This window comes from Ranitomeya variabilis, chromosome 2, assembly GCF_051348905.1.
Source record: "Ranitomeya variabilis isolate aRanVar5 chromosome 2, aRanVar5.hap1, whole genome shotgun sequence".
Classification (NCBI taxonomy): domain Eukaryota; kingdom Metazoa; phylum Chordata; class Amphibia; order Anura; family Dendrobatidae; genus Ranitomeya; species Ranitomeya variabilis.
Window position 1 is genome coordinate 684517334 of NC_135233.1, and position 17090 is coordinate 684534423.

The 17090-nt window shown below is 44.1% G+C and overlaps 1 protein-coding gene across 2 annotated transcripts in view; it reads left to right on the plus strand.

The window, feature by feature from the left end:
• Nucleotides 1-17090, plus strand: part of MOXD1 (monooxygenase DBH like 1) — a 323635-nt gene that overhangs the window by 143813 nt on the left and 162732 nt on the right. For both annotated transcript variants that reach the window (XM_077292824.1, XM_077292823.1), the window contains exon 2: nt 16907-17053. In XM_077292824.1, the coding sequence (XP_077148939.1) occupies nt 16907-17053 (147 nt within the window). The remainder of the gene's footprint in view (nt 1-16906; nt 17054-17090) is intronic.

Below are 17090 nucleotides of genomic sequence, written 5' to 3' on the forward strand. Positions count from 1 at the left end.
GTGATAATTCCCTTATTTCCTCTTATTTGGGGTTTTCTCCATCCTCCGCTCCCTGTTGCATTCCTCTGTTTTATGTGAATGAATATTTGTATGCCTGGTATTCTCAGCTACCCTTTATTTGTGTTGCCTTGTTTGTCGGGTTGGTGTATTGCAGTTCAAGGCAGGTCCCCTATTCACTTGGTGGGGGAAGGTGTTGTGAATTCTATTTTTGGGCTCCCTCTAGTGGTCACAAGCGGTACTGTGTAGTGTTGTCTTTCTGCAGGTTGGCTGCATCAGCTGGTTCGTTATCCTTGGTTGGTTTCCTATTTAGCTCACCTGGAGACTCAGTTCCTTGCCTGCTATCAATGTATTCAGTGCTCTTCAGATTCCTTGTGGCTACCTTGCTCCCAGTCTCTCCAAGACAAGCTAAGTTTTTGTTTGATCATTTTTTGATTATCAGTGTTCATTATGTTTTTAGTCCAGCTCGCTAAAATGTGATTTCCTCGCTTGCTGGTTGCTCTAGGGGACTGAGTTTCTCCCCCCACACCGTTAGTTGGTGTGGGGGTTCTTGAAATCTCAGAGTGGATATTTTGTAAGGGTTTTTTACTGACCGCATAGATTCCCTTTTCTATTTTCTGCTATCTAGTATTAGTAGGCCTCATTTGCTGAATCTGCTTTCACCCCTGTGTATGTGCCTTCCTCTTACCTCACCATTATTATCTGTTGGGGGCTTCTATATCTTTGGGGATTATTTCTCTGGAGGCAAGAGAGGTATTTCTTTCTCTCTAGGGGTAGTCAGTTCCTCAGGCTGGCTCGAGACATCTAGGATTTTTAGGCACGTTCATCGGCTACTTCTAGTGTGTTTGGATAGGTTTAGATTTGCGGCCAGTCCAGTTTGCCACCTGCCTAGAGCTTGTCCTATGTTTGTTACTTAAATGGAGTAATTTGTGATCCTCAACCACTAAGGATCATAACAGTATAGCAGGCCAAAAAGTGTTTAATGCATCGCAGAAGTGGGATAAAAAGAAGACCTGAGTACATTTTTTTTTTTCCTCCCGCTTTTCCTTTGCTGCAGTCTGTTTAGCTTCTTTCATCCCCTTGAACTCTGGGGGGTTTTGAGCTCAGCTGCAGACATGAATGTTCAGACTCTGACTTCTAGTGTGGATCATCTTACTGCACGGGTGCAAAGTATTCAGGATTTTGTTATTCGTAGCCCTATGTCAGAACCAAAGATACCCATTCCTGAGTTGTTTTCTGGAGATAGATCTAGGTTTCAAAATTTTAAGAATAATTGTACATTATTTCTATCTCTGAGACCTCGTTCCTCTGGTGATTCCGCTCAGCAAGTTAAAATTGTTATCTCCTTGTTGCGTGGCGACCCTCAAGATTGGGCTTTCTCTCTGGCGCCAGGAGATCCTGCTTTGCTTAATGTAGATGCATTTTTTCTGGCTCTTGGACTGCTTTATGAGGAGCCTAATCTTGAGAATCAGGCAGAAAAAGCGTTGCTGGCTATCTCTCAAGGTCAGGATGAAGCAGAGGTGTATTGTCAAAAATTTCGGAAATGGTCGGTGCTTACTCAGTGGAATGAGTGTGCCCTGGCTGCAAATTTCAGAGAAGGTCTTTCTGAGGCCGTTAAGAATGTTATGGTGGGGTTTCCCACCCTTACAAGTCTGAGTGATTCTATGGCTTTAGCCATTCAGGTTGATCGGCGTTTGCGGGAGCGCAAATCTGCTCATCCTTTGGCGGTATTTTCTGGACAGAGACCTGAGTCTATGCAATGTGACCGAACTCTGACCAGAATTGAGCGACAAAGTCATAGACGTCAAAATGGGTTGTGCTTCTACTGTGGTGATTCTACTCATGTTATCTCAGCATGCTCTAAACGCTTAAAAAAAATCGCTAAACCTGTCACCATTGGTACTATACAGCCTAAATTTATTTGTCTGTTACTTTGATTTGTTCTTTGTCGTCCTACCCGGTTATGGCTTTTGTGGATTCGGGTGCTGCCCTGAATCTGATGGATTTGTCGTTTGCCAGGCGCTGTGGTTTTGTCCTGGAGCCTTTGGAATTTCCTATTCCTCTGAGGGGAATTGATGCTACGCCATTGGCTGAGAATAAGCCTCAGTATTGGACGCAAATGACCATGTGCATGACTCCCGTACATCAGGAGGTGATTCGCTTTCTCGTTCTGCATAATTTGCATGATGTTGTCGTTTTGGGTCTGCCATGGCTGCAAGCTCATAATCCAGTTTTAGATTGGAAAGCTATGTCTGTGTCAAATTTTCATATAAGAAAAGAACCGGCCTATGTATATGACACTTCCATAACCATAGAATAAACCAAAAAAGCAGAAATAGGAAGCCAAAGTCATAAATACAAATTTACACAGAAAACTTTATTAAATATTTTTTTAAAAACACTCCTTTAAATATATTAAAAAATGGAGACAACACATGTCAGAAAAACTACACAAAGTAAGCCACGGATGACATATCACTGTAACACCTTCAAATTGGTTACTCCAAAGAGCTGCTGACCACCCCTATTGCTTTAAGTATGTGGACTCTAATTTTACCCACTGATTTTAGTCCTATGGTGGACATAACACAATGTCTATGCTGTATATAGATATAAGGTGCATAGTGCTTCACTAGACATTAAGCAGTGATTAGTCCACAGGTTGTTACCCTAAATATAGGCCAAATCCTATTGTGAGCCAAACCATATCACAGTATACTGCTGGTTAAAGTAACCGAATACCGTATTAAGCAAAAACATTGGAGGTTTAAATGTCATACATGACCTGCACGTGTAGTCCTGAGCCCCAACGCACGTTTCGCGCTAGCTTCGTCCGGGGGAATGTGTCATTCCCCCGGACGAAGCTAACGCGAAACGTGCGTTGGGGCTCAGGACTACACGTGCAGGTCATGTATGACATTTAAACCTCCAATGTTTTTGCTTAATACGGTATTCGGTTACTTTAACCAGCAGTATACTGTGATATGGTTTGGCTCACAATAGGATTTGGCCTATATTTATGGTAACAACCTGTGGACTAATCACTGCTTAATGTCTAGTGAAGCACTATGCACCTTATATCTATATACACCATAGACATTGTGTTATGTCCACCATAGGACTAAAATCAGTGGGTAAAATTAGAGTCCACATACGTAAAGCAATAGGGGTGGTCAGCAGCTCTTTGGAGTAACCAATTTGAAGGTGTTACGGTGATATGTCATCCGTGGATTACTTTGTGTAGTTTTTCTGACATGTGTTGTCTCCATTTTTTAATATATTTAAAGGAGTGTTTTTAAAAAAATATTTAATAAAGTTTTCTGTGTAAATTTGTATTTATGACTTTGGCTTCCTATTTCTGCTTTTTTGGTTTATGTCTGTGTCAAGTTGGGGTTGTCAGGGAATTCATGGCGATACTCCGTTGGTGTCTATTGCTTCTTCCACTCCTTCTGAGGTCCCTGAGTTTTTGTCTGACTACCAGGATGTATTTGATGAGCCCAGGTCCAGTGCCCTGCCCCCTCATAGGGATTGTGACTGTGCTATAAATTTAATTCCTGGTAGTAAATTCCCTAAGGGACGACTTTTTAATTTGTCTATACCAGAGCATGCCGCGATGCGGAGTTATATAAAGGAGTCTTTGGAGAAGGGACATATTCGCCCATCCTCTTCCCCTCTTGGTGCAGGATTTTTTTTTTGTGGCCAAGAAGGACGGTTCTTTGAGACCTTGTATAGATTATCGTCTTCTGAATAAAATTACAGTCAAATTTCAGTATCCTTTGCCACTATTGTCTGATTTGTTTGCTCGGATTAAGGGTGCCAGTTGGTTCACCAAGATAGATCTCCGTGGTGCGTATGACCTTGTGCGCATTAAGCAGGGAGATGAATGGAAAACAGCATTTAATACGCCCGAAGGCCATTTTGAGTACTTAGTGATGCCTTTTGGACTCTCTAATGCTCCTTCTGTGTTTCAGTCCTTCATGCATGACATCTTCCGAGAATATCTGGATAAATTTATGATTGTTTATTTGGATGACATTTTGGTCTTTTCTGATGATTGGGAGTCCCATGTGAAGCAGGTCAGGATGGTGTTTCAGGTCCTGCGTGCTAATGCTTTATTTGTGAAGGGCTCAAAATGCCTCTTCGGAGTACAGAAGGTCTCCTTTTTGGGTTTTATTTTTTCTCCTTCTACTGTGGAGATGGACCCAGTCAAGGTCCAGGCTATTCATGACTGGACTCAGCCCACGTCTGTTAAGAGTCTTCAGAAGTTCTTGGGGTTTGCTAATTTTTACCGTCGTTTCATCGCTAATTTTTCTAGCGTGGTTAAACCTTTGACGGATTTGACCAAGAAGGGTTCTGATGTGACTAAATGGTCTCCTGCGGCCGTGGAGGCCTTTCGGGAGCTGAAGCATCGGTTTTCTTCAGCTCCAGTCTTATGTCAGCCAGATGTCTCTCTCCCCTTCCAGGTCGAGGTTGATGCTTCTGAGATTGGAGCAGGGGCTGTTTTGTCGCAGAGAAGCTCTGATGGCTTTGTGATGAAGCCATGTGCTTTCTTTTCAAGAAAGTTTTCGCCTACCGAGTGGAATTATGATGTTGGTAATCGGGAGTTGTTGGCTATGAAGTGGGCATTTGAGGAGTGGCGACATTGGCTCGAAGGAGCTAAACATCGTGTGGTGGTCTTGACTGATCACAAAAATCTGATTTACCTTGAATCTGCCAAGCGCCTGAATCCTAGACAGGCTCGTTGGTCGTTGTTTTTCTCCCGTTTCAACTTCGTGGTCTCATACCTGCCTGGTCCGAAGAACATGAAAGCTGATGCACTTTCTAGGAGTTTTGTGCCTGACTCTCCGGGAGTTTCTGAGCCGGCTGGTATTCTCAGAGAGGGAGTGATTTTGTCTGCCATTTCCCCAGATTTGCGACGAGTGCTGCAGAAATTTCAGGCGGATAGACCTGACCTTTGTCCACCAGAGAGACTGTTTGTCCCAGATAGATGGACCAGCAGAGTTATTTCCGAGGTTCATTCTTCGGTGTTGGCGGGTCATCCTGGGATTTTTGGTACCAGAGATTTGGTGGCTAGGTCCTTCTGGTGGCCTTCCTTGTCGCGGGATGTGCATTCCTTTGTGCAGTCTTGTGGGATTTGTGCTCGGGCTAAGCCTTGCTGTTCTCGTGCCAGCGGTTTGCTTTTGCCTTTGCCTGTTCCGAAAAGGCCTTGGACACACATTTCCATGGATTTTATTTCGGATCTTCCAGTATCTCAGAAAATGTCTGTCATCTGGGTGGTGTGTGATCGTTTTGCCAAGATGGTCCATTTGGTGCCCTTGCCTAAGTTGCCTTCTTCCTCCGATTTGGTTCCTCTATTTTTTCAGAATGTGGTTCGCTTGCACGGCATTCCTGAAAATATTGTGTCTGATAGAGGATCCCAGTTTGTGTCCAGGTTTTGGCTGACTTTTTGTGCTAAGATGGGCATTGATTTGTCTTTTTTGTCGGCCTTCCATCCTCAGACTAATGGCCAAACCGAACGAACTAATCAGACGTTGGAAACTTATTTGAGATGTTTTGTTTCTGCTGATCAGGATGATTGGGTGACTTTTTTGCCTTTGGCCAAGTTTGCCCTTAATAATCGGGCTAGTTCTGCTACTTTGGTTTCACCCTTTTTCTGTAAATCTGGTTTCCATCCTCGTTTTTCCTCGGGTCAGGTTGAGTCTTCTGACTGTCCTGGGGTGGATTCTGTGGTGGATAGGTTGCAGCAGATTTGGAACCATGTGGTGGACAATTTGAGGTTGTCACAGGAGAAGGCTCAGCGCTTTGCCAACCGCCGCCGCGATGTGGGTCCCCGACTTCGTGTTGGGGATTTGGTGTGGCTGTCTTCTCGGTATGTTCCTATGAAGGTCTCCTCTCCTAAATTCAAGCCTCGCTTCATCGGTCCTTATAAGATCTTGGAAATCCTTAACCCGGTGTCTTTTCGTTTGGATCTCCCAGCATCGTTTGCCATTCATAATGTGTTCCATAGGTCTTTGTTGCGGAGGTATGTGGTACCTGTGGTTCCTTCTGTTGAGCCTCCTGCTCCGGTGCTGGTCGAGGGCAAATTGGAGTACGTGGTGGAGAAGATTTTGGATTCTCGTATCTCTAGACGGAGGCTTCAGTATTTGGTTAAGTTGAAGGGCTATGGTCAGGAGCATAATTCCTGGGTTGTCGCCTCTGATGTTCATGCGGCCGATTTGGTTCGTGCCTTCCACGCGGCTCATCCTGATCGCCCTGGGGGTCTTGATGAGGGTTCGGTGACCCCTCCTCAAGGGGGGGGTACTGTTGTGAATTCTATTTTTGGGCTCCCTCTAGTGGTCACAAGCGGTACTGTGTAGTGTTGTCTTTCTGCAGGTTGGCTGCATCAGCTGGTTCGTTATCCTTGGTTGGTTTCCTATTTAGCTCACCTGGAGACTCAGTTCCTTGCCTGCTATCAATGTATTCAGTGCTCTTCAGATTCCTTGTGGCTACCTTGCTCCCAGTCTCTCCAAGACAAGCTAAGTTTTTGTTTGATCATTTTTTGATTATCAGTGTTCATTATGTTTTTAGTCCAGCTCGCTAAAATGTGATTTCCTCGCTTGCTGGTTGCTCTAGGGGACTGAGTTTCTCCCCCCACACCGTTAGTTGGTGTGAGGGTTCTTGAAATCTCAGAGTGGATATTTTGTAAGGGTTTTTTACTGACCGCATAGATTCCCTTTTCTATTTTCTGCTATCTAGTATTAGTGGGCCTCATTTGCTGAATCTGCTTTCACCCCTGTGTATGTGCCTTCCTCTTACCTCACCGTTATTATCTGTTGGGGGCTTCTATATCTTTGGGGATTATTTCTCTGGAGGCAAGAGAGGTCTTTCTTTCTCTCTAGGGGTAGTTAGTTCCTCAGGCTGGCTCGAGACGTCTAGGATTTTTAGGCACGTTCACCGGCTACTTCTAGTGTGTTTGGATAGGTTTAGATTTGCGGTCAGTCCAGTTTGCCACCTCCCTAGAGCTTGTCCTATGTTTGTTACTTAGCTGGAGTAATTTGTGATCCTCAACCACTAAGGATCATAACAGGAAGGGAACAGATGGAGGGTTGATTCAGGAGATAAGGCAAAGGTGGTGGCCCCGACATCTTCACCTTAGGAACTATCCCGGGGAATATGGCAAGCTGGTGTAAAGTACTAGCAGGAACGTGGGATGCAGTGACGAGCAGGAAGCAGAGCAAGAGTTAACAGGTTTTTTATGTGTAGTTATCACAGCAGTAAATACTCCACGCAGGGAGTAAGGGGGTGTAAGTATACAGGCCCACAATATGTATTCAGCAATAAGGTAACAACAACGGGTCAAAAACGGGTTAACTTATCAGTCTCTGGTTCCTGTATGATGGTGGCTGGAAAATTCTACGATGGTGCTGTAGGTGGCGCGAGAAGTCTCTGAGTTAGAAGTCCTGAAGGAAAGTGAAGCACTGTCTCTGTATGGCAGCAAAGTATCCTAGTCTTTCTGTACATGGTCTTGTGATCCTGGAACGAGGTGCTGAAAGGGGAAAGGTCTGCTGCACAGCGAAGGATGTACAAAGTCCCGAAGTGAAGACCACAGTCCCACTGGTGAGAACCGCATGCAGCGCCAGATCAGCATTGAATAGAGAGTCTCTAGATGTCAGATGCACAGACCGGTTAGTACTGTAAGGGTTGGAGGGTAACAGGGAGTTGGTCTCAGGAGATGCCCAGTCTGCATGATGAAACGATGCAATGTCAACTTCTCCTGCAGCACAGACTCGGTACCCACCAAAATCCCCGTTCCCGTGTGCTCCATCTCTTTTATATTACACCCGCCCCCAACAGTCGGGTGCAAATGTCCACTTGTCAGAAAGTGCTTCCCCCGGCAACAATGGTGACAGGTCCGACAGTTCCGACCCGGACATGCATGGTAGGAAAAACATGAAAGAGCAGCAATGTGATATGTGGCAGTGCAAGGCCGGCAGCTGTAGTTTCAGTGGCAGCAGTAGAGAATAGCACTGTAAAGACCAATGGGCAGTTAAGGGATGTGTGGTTGGCGTGGCTGTGCAGTGACTGAAGCAGAAGATGTACTGTAGGAAAATATGACTGGATGAGCAAGGAGATGTCTGGCTGTTGTAGAGGCAGACTCAGAATTAGCAGTACTACAGTAGGCATGCAGAGAATCAACCAGAAAAACTAGGTAGAATACATGTGATGGTCAAAAAGGCGAATGCAACACTAGCATGCCCGTCATATTGGGGGGCATGCAAGTGTCTCCATTTGAGCAATTTAAACAGGTGTGCCTAAATAGACCTGCAGAACTAAATGATTTAGTGCAATAATTTGTTTGCAGATTATTGCTTAAAGCAGATGAATTCCCTCTGTCCAAAAAGAAAAATGAAACTACAAATTTCAGGAGTTAGAAAAAAGGATTCAGAATGCTGCAAAATCCCACATAATAGCTATAGGATGCACAGTGGCAAAACTGGAATAATACTGTTAAAAATGCTGTTCATTTGTAAAATGTTTTTCAAAATAAAGTTGTTTCTTTAAAATATTTCCCCAACAAAATATGTAGCCAAGAATTCTACGATAGTTGTTAAGTACACGCATTTAAAATTGCAGTAATAAAACAGTTTTGGAAAACATCCTTTTTATTGTATTTTCTTTCTTTATTGTTCTTAAAATGAAACATAACCCTAAAATGCTACTTTGCTATGTAGCTACAGATAGGTTCACGTCCAAGAAGAAACATATGAACAGCATGAAGCATGGTCATGGAATGTACAGTTGCTAAATAGTACTTTTAAAACAGGTATCAGTCAGTAGCTGTCTGTTTGCTGAACTCTAGAGGACCTGTAAATGGTAAAAAAAAAATCAAAAAATCATAATTGGTACATAGCTGCTGATCTAGGACATCACCTATTCTTGTCCGCTGTTCTGCACTCTGTGGCTGGAAAGGTCATGGGTAAGGTCAGTATTAGGTTTTGGATTCTTTTTTACATCCTATATTAGTGGCACAAGAGGACGTGAATACACCATCATTTGGTTCTATTTACAATACCCTACACTCCATATATAATAGTGTATTATTTTATCTGTCAGTGTTTGATTGACAGCTAGCTCATCCATCCTTGCCTTCAACAGGATCTGATAGTCTTAGGGATGTGGTAGACACGAAGGCTGTTGGTAGACCTTCAACTGCAATGGCAACCTACTGGCACTCTGCTATCATGCTGTGGGTTGCCAATGAGCTGACAGAGGAAGCGCCTTCCCTCTGTCAAACACCCTACAAGGTTGGTTACTAGTGACTGTGGCATTTAAAGCTGTGATCTCGCTGGGGAATTGGGAGACCAGCTGTATGTAAAAGTAGGTTCCCACTGCGGATGGCACAGGCACAGATTCTGTGTTCACTTAATGTACATATATGGCATAGTGCAGTAACACTGCATGCTAGCATACATGTTTGACAAATTTACTTCTAAGGCACTTTAGAGAAATGGGCTCTTTGGTACTTTCTATCATCTGGTTCCATATCCTTCATGCACTCATTTGCAATTTGTTACTAGCTGGTGACTGGATCATGCAGCTTTACTTTAATACCTTTTTTATTATATTGATAGCAAGACTGTACATGACAAACAATTTAATTTTCCCCCTGATTTTCTCGTAGCTTGTGAGCAGGGCCCACACTACTCTTGTTTAAATTGGTGAGTTATGTGTTACTCTGTAATGTCTGATATTGTCTGTATTTGTTTCCTATGAATTGTAAAGCACTGCAGAAAATATTGGTGTTACGAAATAAAATTTTATTAACCCCTGAACGACCGCCAAAACGCCTTTACATGGCGACAGTAAAGGGTACTCAGTGCTGCTTTTTAATGGAGCTGAGAAAGAAGGTAATAGCGGCCCCCAGTGTATGAAAATCTCCAGGGTTTAGGCTACTCGGGGTAGCCAAGACCCCGGAGAACATGATTCGGGTCGGTTTTACCGTCCCCAGGGTTGTGATCGCTATTATCCACGGAATAACGGCGACCGCAAAAAAAAATCAGATTTCCCATTTATTTCTCTCTTCTCTTATGTGAACTAGAATAACACAGGAGAGAGAAATGGGGTTCCCGAGCCTCCGCCGGTACCTCTGGCATCCCCAGTCCCTCTGGTTCTGTCCCCCGGCACTTGGCAACAATAGATTTTTCCTATTGGTTTATTTTGATCACTGTGATAGACCCTATTACAGTGAGCAAAATAAAAAAAATAGTTTATCAAACCCCCCTTTATCACCCCCTTAGTTATTTAAAATTAATAAAATAAAAAAAGTATTTTTTTCTGTTTTTCCATTAGGGCTAGGGTTGTGTCTAGGGTCAGTGTTAGGGTAGGGGATAGACATAGGGTTAGGGTTTGGGCTAGGGTTAAGGTTGGGGTTATAGCTAGGGAAGGGCTAGGGTTAGGGTTGGGGCTAGGGTTAGAGCTAGAGTTAGGGTTGGGCTAGGGTTAGATTTGGGGCTATGGTTAAGGTTGGGTTTAGGGTTAGGATTGGGGATAGAACTAGGTTTAGGGCTAGGGTAAGGCTAGGGTTGGGGCTAGGGTTAGAGCTAGGGTTAGGGTTGGTGTCATGATTCTCAATGGCGAGAGAACATAGCCCAGCATATATGAGAACTAGCTCTTGGAAGATGGAAACTATACTGACCATGAACTAAACCTGCCGCACAACTAGAAGTGGCCGGGTAGCATGCCTACGTTTTTTTATCCCTAGATGCCCAGCGCCAGCCGGAGAACTACTTAATCCTAGCAGAGGAAAAGACAGTCCTGGCTCACCTCTAGAGAAATTTTCCCAAAAGGCAGACAGAGGCCCCCACATATATTGGCGGTGATTTTAGATGAAATGACAAACGTAGTATGAAAATAGGTTTAGCAAAAATCGAGGTCCGCTTACTAGATAGCAAGAAGACAGAAAGGGCACTTTCATGGTCAGCAGAAAACCCTATCAAAACACCATCCAGAAATTACTTTAAGACTCTAGCATTAACTCATAACACCAGAGTGGCAATTTCCGCTCACAAGAGCTTTCCAGACACAGTAACGAAACAGCAGCTGTGAACAGGAACAAAATGCAAAAACACACAAGGACAAAAGTCCAACTTAGCTGGGAGTTGTCTAGTAGCAGGAACATGCACAGAAAGGCTTCTGATTACATTGTTGACCGGCATGAAACTGACAGAGGAGCAAGGTTATATAGCGACTCCCACATCCTGATAGGAGCAGGTGAACAGAGGGGATGATGCACACAAGTACAATTCCACAAGTGGCCACCGGGGGAGCCCAGAATCCAATTTCACAACAGTACCCCCCCCTCAAGGAGGGGGCACCGAACCCTCACCAGAACCACCAGGGCGATCAGGATGAGCCCTATGAAAGGCACGGACAAGATCGGAGGCATGAACATCAGAGGCAGTGACCCAAGAATTATCCTCCTGACCGTATCCCTTCCATTTGACCAGATACTGGAGTTTCCGTCTGGAAACACGAGAGTCCAAGATCTTTTCCACAACGTACTCCAACTCACCCTCAACCAACACCGGAGCAGGAGGCTCAACGGAAGGCACAGCCGGTACCTCATACCTGCGCAACAATGACCGATGAAAAACATTATGAATCGAAAAGGATGCAGGGAGGTCCAAACGGAAGGACACAGGGTTAAGAATCTCCAATATCTTGTACGGGCCGATGAACCGAGGCTTAAACTTAGGAGAAGAAACCCTCATAGGGACAAAACGAGAAGACAACCACACCAAGTCCCCAACACAAAGCCGAGGACCAACACGACGACGGCGGTTGGCAAAAAGCTGAGTCTTCTCCTGGGACAACTTCAAATTGTCCACCACCTGCCCCCAAATCTGATGCAACCTCTCCACCACAGCATCCACTCCAGGACAATCCGAAGATTCCACTTGACCGGAGGAAAATCGAGGATGAAACCCCGAATTACAGAAAAACGGGGACACCAAGGTGGCAGAGCTGGCCCGATTATTGAGGGCGAACTCCGCCAAAGGCAAAAAAGCAACCCAATCATCCTGATCCGCAGACACAAAACACCTCAAATATGTCTCCAAGGTCTGATTAGTCCGCTCGGTCTGGCCATTAGTCTGAGGATGGAAAGCAGACGAAAAAGACAAATCTATGCCCATCCTAGCACAGAATGCCCGCCAAAATCTAGACACGAATTGGGTCCCTCTGTCAGAAACGATATGCTCCGGAATACCATGCAAACGAACAACATTTTGAAAAAACAGAGGAACCAACTCGGAAGAAGAAGGCAACTTAGGCAAGGGAACCAGATGGACCATCTTAGAGAAACGGTCACACACCACCCAGATGACAGACATCTTATGAGAAACAGGCAGATCCGAAATAAAATCCATCGAGATGTGCGTCCAAGGCCTCTTCGGGATAGGCAAGGGTAACAACAATCCACTAGCCCGAGAACAACAAGGCTTGGCCCGAGCACAAACGTCACAAGACTGCACAAAGCCTCGCACATCTCGTGACAGGGAAGGCCACCAGAAGGACCTTGCCACCAAATCCCTGGTACCAAAGATTCCAGGATGACCTGCCAACGCAGAAGAATGAACCTCAGAGATGACTCTACTGGTCCAATCATCAATAGCCTGAACCTTGACAGGATCCATCTCGATGGAAGAGGGGGAAAAAATGTATCCCAAGAAGGAAATCTTTTGAACCCCAAAAACACACTTAGAACCCTTCACACACAAGGAATTAGACCGCAAAACCTGAAAAACCCTCCTGACCTGCTGGACATGAGAGTCCCAGTCATCCGAAAAAATCAGAATATCATCCAGATACACAATCATAAATTTATCCAAATAATCGCGGAAAATGTCATGCATAAAGGACTGGAAGACTGAAGGGGCATTTGAAAGACCAAAAGGCATCACCAAATACTCAAAATGGCCCTCGGGCGTATTAAATGCGGTTTTCCACTCATCCCCCTGCTTGATTCGCACCAAATTATACGCCCCACGGAGATCAATCTTAGAGAACCACTTGGCCCCCTTTATACGAGCAAACAAATCAGTAAGCAGTGGTAACGGATATTGATATTTAACCGTGATTTTATTCAAAAGTCGATAATCAATACACGGCCTCAAAGAGCCGTCTTTCTTAGACACAAAGAAAAACCGGCTCCTAAGGGAGATGACGAAGGACGAATATGTCCCTTTTCCAAGGACTCCTTTATATATTCTCGCATAGCCGCGTGTTCAGGCACAGACAGATTAAATAAACGACCCTTAGGGTATTTACTACCCGGGATCAAGTCTATGGCACAATCGCACTCCCGGTGCGGAGGTAGTGAACCAACCTTGGGTTCTTCAAAAACGTCACGAAAGTCAGACAAGAATTCAGGAATCTCAGAGGGAATAGATGATGAAATGGAAACCAAAGGTACGTCCCCATGAGTTCCTTTACATCCCCAGCTTAACACAGACATAGCTCTCCAGTCGAGGACTGGGTTATGAGATTGCAGCCATGGCAATCCCAGCACCAAAACATCATGTAGATTATACAGCACCAGAAAGCGAATAACCTCCTGGTGATCCGGATTAACACGCATAGTCACTTGTGTCCAGTATTGTGGTTTATTACTAGCCAATGGGGTGGAGTCAATCCCTTTCAGAGGTATCGGAGCCTCCAATGGCTCCAAATCATACCCACAGCGTTTGGCAAAGGACCAATCCATAAGACTCAAAGCAGCGCCAGAGTCGACATAGGCGTCCGCGGTAATAGATGACAAAGAACAAATCAGGGTCACAGATAGAATAAACTTAGACTGTAAGGTGCTAATTGAGACAGACTTGTCAGGCTTCTTAGTACGCTTAAAGCATGCTGATATAACATGAGTTGAATCACCACAATAGAAGCACAACCCATTTTTTCGTCTAAAATTCTGCCGCTCGCTTCTGGACAGAATTCTATCACATTGCATATTTTCTGGCGTTTTCTCAGTAGACACCGCCAAATGGTGCACAGGTTTGCGCTCCCGCAGACGCCTATCGATCTGAATAGCCATCGTCATGGACTCATTCAGACTCGCAGGCACAGGGAACCCCACCATAACATCCTTAATGGCATCAGAGAGACCTTCTCTGAAAATCGCCGCCAGGGCGCACTCATTCCACTGAGTAAGCACAGACCATTTGCGGAATTTTTGGCAGTATATTTCAGCTTCATCTTGCCCCTGAGACAAGGACATCAAGGCCTTTTCCGCCTGAAGCTCTAAATGAGGTTCCTCATAAAGCAACCCCAAGGCCAGAAAAAACGCATCCACATTGAGCAACGCAGGATCCCCTGGTGCCAATGCAAAAGCCCAGTCTTGAGGGTCGCCCCGGAGCAAGGAAATTACAATCCTGACCTGCTGTGCAGGGTCTCCGGCAGAGCGAGACTTCAGGGACAAAAACAATTTGCAATTATTTTTAAAATTTTGAAAGTGAGATCTATTCCCCGAGAAGAATTCAGGCAAAGGAATTCTAGGCTCAGACATAGGTGCATGAACAACAAAATCTTGCAAATTTTGTACCTTTGTGGCGAGATTATTCAAACCTGTAGCTACACTCTGAAGATCCATTTGAAACAGGTGAACACAGAGCCATTCAAGGATTAGAAGGAGAGAAAGAGAGGAAGGCTGCAGTATAGGCAGACTAGCAAGTGATTCAATTAAGAGCACACTCAGAACTAGAGGGAAAAAAAAAAAAAAAAAATTGTAGCAGACTTCTTTTTTCTCTCCTTTCTCAGCCAGTAATTTAACCCTTTTTTTTGGGCCGGTCAAACTGTCATGATTCTCAATGGCGAGAGAACATAGCCCAGCATATATGAGAACTAGCTCTTGGAAGATGGAAACTATACTGACCATGAACTAAACCTGCCGCACAACTAGAAGTGGCCGGGTAGCATGCCTACGTTTTTTTATCCCTAGATGCCCAGCGCCAGCCGGAGAACTACTTAATCCTAGCAGAGGAAAAGACAGTCCTGGCTCACCTCTAGAGAAATTTTCCCAAAAGGCAGACAGAGGCCCCCACATATATTGGCGGTGATTTTAGATGAAATGACAAACGTAGTATGAAAATAGGTTTAGCAAAAATCGAGGTCCGCTTACTAGATAGCAAGAAGACAGAAAGGGCACTTTCATGGTCAGCAGAAAACCCTATCAAAACACCATCCAGAAATTACTTTAAGACTCTAGCATTAACTCATAACACCAGAGTGGCAATTTCCGCTCACAAGAGCTTTCCAGACACAGTAACGAAACAGCAGCTGTGAACAGGAACAAAATGCAAAAACACACAAGGACAAAAGTCCAACTTAGCTGGGAGTTGTCTAGTAGCAGGAACATGCACAGAAAGGCTTCTGATTACATTGTTGACCGGCATGAAACTGACAGAGGAGCAAGGTTATATAGCGACTCCCACATCCTGATAGGAGCAGGTGAACAGAGGGGATGATGCACACAAGTACAATTCCACAAGTGGCCACCGGGGGAGCCCAGAATCCAATTTCACAACAGGTTGGGCTACGGTTAGGATTGGGGCTAGGGTTAGGGTGGGTCTAGTGTTACAGTTGGGGCTAAGGTTGGGGTTAGGGTTGTGTTGGGCTTAGAGTTGTGATGGGGTTAGGGTTGTGGTGTTTGGGTTAGGGCTGTGGTTAGGGTTATAATTAGGGTTTGGATTAGGCTTAGGGGTGTGTTGGGGTTAGAGTTAGAATTGGGGGACTTCCATTGTTTAGGTACATCAGGGTGTCTCCAAACGCGACATGGTGCCCATCATTGATTTCAGACAATTTTGTGTTCAAAAGTCAAATGGTGCTCCCTCCCTTCTGAGCCCTGCCATGCACCCAAACAGTGGATTTCCCCCACATATGGGGTATTGGTGTACTCAGGAGAAATTGCACAACAAATTTTGTGGTTCATTTTCTGCTGATACCCTTGTGAAAATAAACAAGTTTTGTCCAAAAAAAAGTAAAATGTTCATTTTTTCCTTCCACATTGAGGAGTGCAGTTTTTAGAATGCTGTCACTTTTGGGTATTTAATGTTATATTGACTCCCTAAACTCATTTCAAATGTGAGGTGGTCCCTAAAATAAATAGGTTTGCAAATTTTGTTACAAAAATGAGAAATTGTTGGTCAACTTTTAACCCTTATAGCGTTCTAACAACAACAATTATGTTTCCAAAATTGTGTTGATGTAAAGTAGACATGTGGGAAATGTTATTTATTAACTATTTTGTGTGATATGACTCTGATTTAAGGGCACAAAACTTAAAAGTTTGAAAATTGCAAAATTTTCAAAATTTTTGCCAAATTCCGGTTTTTTTCATAAATAAACGCAAGTCATATCGAAGAAATGTTACCACTAGCATGAAGTACAATATGTCACGAAAAAACAGTCTCAGAATCAGTGAGATCCATTGCAGCACTCCAGAGCTATAACCTCATAAAGTGACAGTAAGAATTGTAAAAATTGGCTTGGTCATTAAGTACAAAATTGGCTCTGTCACTAAGGGGTTTATATTGACTTATTGATCATGGGGGTCAATCCCTGGGACTTGCACCGATTGCTAAAACTTCACTTCTGTTACAATGGAGTGGCAGTGTGAATGTCCAATCACTGCTTGATATATACTGTACTGTACTTTATGGGGCTGCCAGAAAAAGCTGAAGGAAGAGTGTGTACGTAACTGTGGGTGAAAGATAGTGGAAATTACATTGTGTGCATCTATCTTCAGGGTTTTATATGTTAATAATGAGACAATCTCTGCAGTGGAATGGAATCTGTTGGCAATATATAAGCAGGAAGTTATTACATTAAGTATTTTTTCCATCCTATTAATGAATATATCTATTTTTTATAGGATTACTTTACAGATGAGAACAGAGTCCTCCACAGAGACTCCCAGCAAAACTATAAGCTTGATTATGCAATAGAAAATGGAACACATACTACACTTAAATTCAGCAGACCTCTCCAAACATGTGACCCCCATGATAAAAATATAACAGTAAGTTATGTAAACACCATACTAAACTATTTGTTCT